Source organism: Microtus ochrogaster, unplaced genomic scaffold (assembly GCF_000317375.1).
Source record: "Microtus ochrogaster isolate Prairie Vole_2 unplaced genomic scaffold, MicOch1.0 UNK142, whole genome shotgun sequence".
Lineage (NCBI taxonomy): Eukaryota > Metazoa > Chordata > Mammalia > Rodentia > Cricetidae > Microtus > Microtus ochrogaster.
This window is the reverse complement of record NW_004949240.1, coordinates 21,037-28,857: the sequence shown is the minus strand read 5'-3', so window position 1 is coordinate 28,857 and position 7,821 is coordinate 21,037. Positions and strand designations below refer to the sequence as shown.

General features: G+C 41.9%; 1 protein-coding gene across 1 annotated transcript; it reads right to left on the bottom strand.

Moving 5' to 3' along the window:
* Positions 1–255: 255 nt before the first annotated feature.
* On the bottom strand, positions 256–7,353 carry LOC101980890 (killer cell lectin-like receptor subfamily B member 1A). Its single transcript, XM_026778421.1, is given in 6 exon segments — positions 256–413; positions 415–529; positions 4,849–4,964; positions 5,304–5,458; positions 6,004–6,078; positions 7,122–7,353. Coding segments are annotated over 6 exon segments (636 nt in total). The 5' UTR covers positions 7,267–7,353; the 3' UTR covers positions 256–383.
* Positions 7,354–7,821: the final 468 nt, after the last annotated feature.

Sequence of the window (7,821 nt, the reverse complement as noted above, 5' to 3'; positions counted from 1 at the left end):
TCAGCCTTCCCAGCACTCTTAACACAGGCATGCACCATCAGTCCTTGTATTAAGAGCATTTTAATAATGATTTTTCAAGTGGTCTTCTGTGCTGTTTACAGATGACCTCAGACTTACGGAAAGTGAGGGTCACAGAGTTCAGAATAGAATCCAGTGTTTCTCAGCTGTCTGGGCTTCTTTCCACAAAACACTTCTCTGAGATAACACACCAGTTTCTCTATACCCTTCACAGAATAAAGAAACAGAACACGTGCATCTGTAGGAGTCACAGTGGTTTTAGAATCCATGCTTTGTGTCACCAACTGTACACTGTTTGGGCTGACAGCCTAGACAGAGTGAGTGTGGAGATCTGTATAATAAAGTAATCCAAGTGAGATTGACTATCAGGAGTCATTACACCTGGTTTCAGAGACGTTTTGGTTCCTTCTGGCAGATCCAATAGTAGTCTGAAGCACAGTCCTCAGAAACCACTTTGTCTTTTGAGATGGAGGCACAGCTGTTTATTTTAGCTTCACCAGTAATTTGTAATCTAAGGAGGAAAAGAACAGCCACTCTTAGTGTTTAGAATTTTCTCATAAATGTCTTGTCGTTGCTTTCCTGTGGAATTTAAAGGAAACAGGAGAATGCACAGTTGTTCAGTGTAGTAAACACAAACATAATGTTATAAACATTGATAGCAGGGCTGATTCTGAAACCTGCTGTTTCTTCGCTGGCAAAGAAGCCTTCCAGCAACAATGTTCATAATGATGCACGAAACACATATGGTTTGAAGAGATGGAGACTTTCTCATTCCACTATTAACATGTCACGTGACCTCCTCATTCCACTACTAACATGTCATGTGATCTCCTATTCTACTACTAACACATTGCCTTAGGGTTTTTATTGCTGTAAAGAGACACCAGGACCACAACAATTATTACAAGGAAAACATTTACTTGGCATGGCTTGCTTACAGTTTCAGAGGTTCAGTCCATTACCATCATGGTGGGGAGCATGGTGGGAGATATGGTGATGGCTACATCTTGACATGCAGTCTACAGGAAGTCAACTGAGACACTGGGTGGTATTCTGAGCATAGGAAACCTTAAAGCCTACCCCCACAGTGGCATACATCCTTCAATAAGGCCATCCCTCTCCAACAAAGCCACACCATCTAATAATGCCATTCCTTATGTGATTATGGGTGCCAATTACATTCAAATTACCACATCAGTCCTGTGAAGAGCTCTTTTTTTTTAGTTTCAGTTTTATTTAATATACAAGTTTTGCAAAGGAGAGAGCCGCTTGTTCATCCCAGCCACCAGCTAGCTTAGCCCTGAAATAATCACACAGAAACTGTATTCATTAAATCACTGCTTGGCCTATTAGCGCTAACATCTTATTGGCTAACTCTTACACCTTGATTTAGCCCATTTCTATGAATCTATGTATTGCCACATGGCAGTGGCTTACCAGGAAAGATTCGGCATGTCTGTCTCTGGTGGCTCCATGGTGTCTCTCTCTGACTCTGCTTTCTTCCTCCCAGCATTTCATTTCATTTTGCCCACCTACCTAAGTTGTGCCCTATCAAGGGCCCAAAGCAGTTTTTTATTAACAAATGAAAGCAACACAAAGACAGAAGGACCTTCTGTACCTTACAAGGTTAGGGGCTGGAGGGATGGCCCAGAGGTTAAGAGTCCTGGCTGCTCTTGCAAAGGACCTGAGTTTAGTTACCAGCAATCATATGGCGGTTCAAAGTATTTGTAAATCTAGTGCAAAGGAATCTGATACACTCTTCTGGATTCCATGGACACCAGGCATTCATGTGGTACATGTACACACGCACAGGCAAAAACTCATATACATAAACCAAAAATGAATAACTCTCCAAAAATAAATTAATAGCAGAAACACACACATACATACACATATAAAAGTATGTACATATATGTATGTGGTTTAACTATCTAACATTTGGATAAGCATTATGGTATACCTGAATGGGTGACAACTGTTACACACAGTAGGTGCTCAATGAATGCATCCAGTATACAGAGTGAGCTCACAGGGTCTAGATCACAGAACTGGATGCAGGGAGGGATAGATGCTCAGCTCATGTGATTCGTAGTCAGGATTCCTTTCATTGTCCTCCCTTACGTTGGCAAGTATTGATTAATACATGGATTTCAAACATGCATAGCTCCCATGGCCCCGTAAATTCAAGTGCTAACACACAGTATCAAGGGTCTTAAAAGAAGGTGGCATCTGACAGCGGCCAGGCTCCTCATGGGTGTCCTTCCTTTGTTTAGTTCTTAGTGGAGCCCTTGAGCTTGAGATGTGAATCTGATGCCATCCTAGTGGTCAGCCTGCAATCCAGCCATGATTTCCCTTGGATTCTTCCATCCTCAGGATCTGTCTTCAGTTCTCAGCATCATTTCCCTGTGGCTGATCTGTGTAGTCAAGGACTTCCTTTCACAATCCCTTTAAGGCCTCCCAGGCCTTCTCCTGCTGGACTCCTGGAGAGTTCTCTGACATTCCTTACTAATCCTCAAATAACCCTGTGGGGACACTGTTACTCTCTCCCTTTCCCTTACCTGAAGCCAGGGACAGAGAGTTAAAGCAAAGGCGGGGCTTCCTTGATTGACACTTCCTACTGAGTACAGCAGCCTGCAGGATTCTCAATCCCTTTAGTCTAATCAGAGACATTTTGTCCTCAGAGTAAAGGACAGAGCGGCCGAGATTAATCTGTACACTTCACATACATTTCACTACTCTATGCCAACTTTTATGTTCAACAATTTCTATACTTAATAAAGGCTCATTACATTTTAAATAAATCTAAATCAGCATTTTACATTTCAATCTTTTCTGTTCTGAATAAGAAGTACATTCTCTTGTAAGATTTGATTAAGTTTATTCAAACAAGATTAATAAAATGATTCTCAATATTTCTTCTGAAAACCTCATAAAAAGCACTGTAGAGAAATTTGACTGAATCTTACATTCTTTTGTATGAATATTTTGTTCTCGTTATACAAAAAATAATGAATTCTGTTAAAATATGTAGTTTAATTCTGAAATGTCAGGTCTCTCATTGCACAGTTACCATGACAATCTCATATAATAAGAAAGTGGCAAGATACTGAGAGCAAAATGCTTCTTTGTGAGCTACCATACACAGTTATACTTGTTATTCTTTTGGTCCCTGCCCTAGCCACGCCCACTCCTTTTAACCTCTGACCGCCCGTGATCGCTCTCTCTCCCTGTGTTCTCTCCCGGTGTACACAGGGGCTTTGCCTTCCCCCTCTCTCTCTCTCTCTCTCTCTCTCTCTCTCTCTCTCTCTCTCTCTCTCTCTCTCTCTCTCTCTCTCTCTCTCTTCCCCCCACTTTCCCTTTTCTTAATAAACATTCATGGCTATTTCCTGCGTTTATATGTCTGACCCACCGCGTGCGTGCCCTCCCGCTGGTGAAAAGCTGTAGCCGCTTTTACTCATGGCAGGCTCCAGCCTGCCTTAGGTATATTTTTTTAAGAATAAGAATACTTTTGACACCCGGTAGTGAAAAATAATTGTGACACTGTTAGGTGACTGGATCATGGGAGCATTAACTCCATCAAAGAATTAGCCCATTGCTGAGTTCCCACCAAATAAAATGAGGCCTCCCAGAAAGATGTAGGTCATGGTGGGAAGCAGCCTTTGAGGGCAAATCTCTGCTTCTCATCCCACCCTGGTGCTTGCCATCTCCTCTCCATCCTGCCCATCTCTAGGTGAACAACTTTGCTGTGCACTTAACAACATTTCTGCACTGCCACAGGACCAGCAGCAATGCAGCAAGATGAAGAGGACTTGAGGCCCCCTGAACTGTGAACCAAAATGACTTTCCACTCTTGTTTTTCTGTGATACGTTGTTACAACAATAAAAGCTGATTAAAGCTGTTTTCATCACATCTCCTCAAATAATTGTAGCTTTCACCACTCAGCTAAGCTACACTGCAGCCTGTGACAATGAGGTCATTTCTCTCAGCTGACAAAGCTCCCTGCTGACACTGCCTTCCCTTCCCCACTCACTCTTCCTCTGCTGGCTGTGACCTGAGCTACTGGCCTCACTGCACACTAAGGCTCATTTCACCACAGCATGGAAAGGACCACTCAAGAAATTCTTTGGAAAATAAAAAAAAAAAATGTTAAGAGTGAAAAAAAGCAAAGTTCCTTGTGCCTTCAGGCTCCAAATAGGCATGTAAAAATGTGTTCTCTTTCCTAAGGAGTTAGTTTAGTCTCCAGTCTTAGAAGTCCATTGTATACAGACACACACAGACACACACACACACACACACACATATACATAAACACATACATACATGCCCACATATACATACCTGTGACCTTTTTATACATGGAAATTTTCAGCCACCTTTGTACTGTGGGACAATGGTCTCTATCCTATCACTTGTAATATTTTTAAATAAATGCTGATTTGTCAGTAGTCAGGCAGGAAGTAGAGGTGGGCAATGAGAACAAGAGAATTCTGAGAAGCAGAAAGGTCAGTCTACAGTTGTCAGCCAGACACAGAGCAAGCTAAATGTGACTGCCTCACCAGGTATCAAGCCATGTGACTAACAGAGACAAGAATAAGATGTAAGAAAGAGTTAATAAGAAGCCTGAAATACTAGGCTAAAAATCAGTTTATAATTAATGTAGACCTTTGTATGATTTTTTTGGGACTTAACAAAGGGACTGGGCAGGATAGAAACCTCTGTCAACACCTTTGGAATTGTGTTTTCAGACTGTTCTGAACTGGTATCATTGTTAGAGCCCTACAGTGAGATGACCTGAACTGAACATTCGAGTGAGCTCCTCCAATACTCACACATCAGAACTTAAAGTGGAGCCGTTTATCCATCTCCAGTTCTTGTCTGGCAATGAGTAATTTAGTCCAATCCAAAATGAATTGCCTCTTTCCTTTATCGAGTTCTTTACGAATCTCTACAATCAAACAGAGGAGAGGACTTAACCTGAGCCTGTGTGCTGTGACTCGTATTCCACAGCCTCCCGACACCTAGGTCAAGTGTCACCTGTGTCCATCCTGAGTCCTCAGCACAGTTCATGCTTCCTCCCTTGGGGAATCTGTGCCCAGCATTTACAATCCTAGGACACTCACCTTACATATGTAGTTACTGGCTCACATGTCCCTCTAGTCTCTCAGACTATGAGCTTCCATAATGTAAAGTCTCCACTTCCCTTACACGGAAGATCCATTAAATCTGGAGACATTGATATAGCTTCAAGAACTTGCTTCTACCTCTATTTTACAGCAAAACTTACCAGTTCTTCTTGGTCTTGAATGAGTAGCAAAGTGGCTCCTTTTCTAGCGCAGTCAGATAGACCTTCTTTCCAAATATTAGAATCTCGAGAAAAACATATGCATTTCTCACGGTGTAGAAGCCAGTCTTTTGGGCACTGTAGCTTACCTGGATTCCCTGAAGTAAGAAGACATGGTAAATTTCTATCCTGTTCCTGCTGTGTATAGCAAGTTACACACAGTAGTTGCTTTACTAACACAAGTATTAACATATTCAGGGAGAAAAATGCTATTATGACATAACAAAGAAACAGAAAAACCAAGGAATTCATCTTTGTTTCTATCAATTAACTTTAAAGTTAACTCTTTGACATATCTGTTAAAACAAATATTTTAACTGAGCATTTTTCTGTTCTTTTTTTCTTTCTTTCTTTCTTTTTCTTTACAGTTAATGATCAAGTATGCTAGCATGCTGAGACAGCACACCACACCAAGAAGTTAAGATCTCAGACTTCAAAGTCACACAGTTTCAGAGAAGTTCCCAGCATTATCAACTACCACTCATTAGACCCTTAACAAGTTTTTATACAGTAATTTACTCTAACGTAAGACCATTGGTGCTGTCTTTATGGTTGCCTGTTTGAAGCCCTGGCTGATGTTATTAGTCCTGGTAAATAGCAAATGTCAATTGTTATTCTTAGGAAAGTCAAGCTGCAAAATTACCTGTTAGTTCAGTTATGCTCTCTTGAATATACTCTCTGCATTTTTCTACGGATGGCCTTTGTATTAAGACTCGCACTAGTAAATAAGAAAACACACGGAGATGATTAAATACTGAAGTGCATGGTGGAGCAGGTGTTCTCCTTCCCACTTCAGGAGGTGGAGTTGTTTCAACAAACCTGTACATATGAAATGAGGATAAAATATCAGCCACTGTGGAGCCAGTTTGGAGACAGAATGTGTAAACGAAGAGGAAAAACACAGAACGTGTGGATTTCACACCGCTTTTGGGCCACATGTCATCTAATGGCCTTACAGAAACTCTTAATTTCCCACACTCATATCTGAATTCCCATCTTCAGAACGAGTATTATCACACTGTCTCCAAGGCAGGCAGCTCACTGCCAATGGAGTTCAGAAGCCACTTAATAAACTAAACACTTGAGCCTTTTAGTTTTCTATGTTATTGCTTATGTCACAGTTATGCCTTTCTGGGTGCATGTGAGTTGTCGGGGGTTGGAGTCAGCTTAGAACACACACAGACACCAAACACTAAACACAAAAGAGATTCATTAATCAAGAAGGGGAGGGGCTGCCTCTTGATCTGGCATAGACAGCAGCAGGTGTTTTTGCAGGACTGGCTTTTTAGGGAGAAAAGGGGACGTCTGTGTTGGGATGAGTTGGTAAGTCCTGATTGGACAATTTAGCCAGTGTAGCCAAAATATGAATTTTGATTTTTGGCCCTTGGTGTTTTAATCACCGGACCTTGGTGCTCTGTCTCAGGAATGTTCCATGGACAAATAAGGGAGTGAACTTGGAGGCTAGTTTAGGAATATAATCTAACAGTTTAGCAAGGGAGAGGGAAGAAGAAAGGACAAAACTGGCAGGTGCCATGTTTGCCATGCATGGGTCTGCTAGAGAGCCCTTCATGTGTAATAGCCCCTAACGACTCTCAGAGAAACTCAGAAGCACAGAAATGGGAAGCTTCTGCACTGCACATGGGACACTGTCTTGTAACTACTCATGTGGTTGACCATCCCCCAGCTCAAGAGGACAAAGCACGTGAAACGGCCTGATATTTACAGGAAAAATTCTGAAGCAAAAGCTCTTGCCTCACTTACCTAAAACACTCAGTCCAACCACGGTCAGGAGAAGAAGGACGAGCCCAGCACAACAGAGTTTCAGAGCCAACCTGTGGGAACGTGGGCACCGGCAGCCATCTGTGAAGTTAAACACCTGGTTACTGCTTAAGTCAGTTGAGTACATCCGGGATGAAAGTTAAAGGTGGTTTGGATTAACGTGGACAACGGGGTTCAAGTAGAGGGTGGGCTGCGGATGTGAGCGTTTCTCTGCCAACTTAAAGCAGATTCCATGAGCTGAATTCTGCATTGTGTTCAGCTGTTTGCTCTGATAAAGCAGGACTGAAAACGAATGCTCATGCACGTCTTGGTGGATGTGAAGACATGTTGGAAACTGCTGAATGCTGTACATCAAATGGCACATTCTGCTGTGGGACTGGAGTCAACGTGTCACTAAGGAGGACCTTCTTTACTAAGAGATATTTTTGATGCTCAATTTTGCGGTAATTGTGCCTTTTGGTGCTAATGGTATGTGATTCTGTTCCTGAACATGAGGTCTGCTTCAGTGAGGTCTACAGTGTTGTTCTCCAATTTGAATTACAGTTATGTTATCTCATGAGTCCACACCATATTTTCAATATTTCAGTTGAGGTATTTCCTCCTATTGGCTGAGTTCTAAAGCCCCCTAATGAATAGATAAACTGAAAATGTGCCTAATATCACACACTATGTACACGGTTAC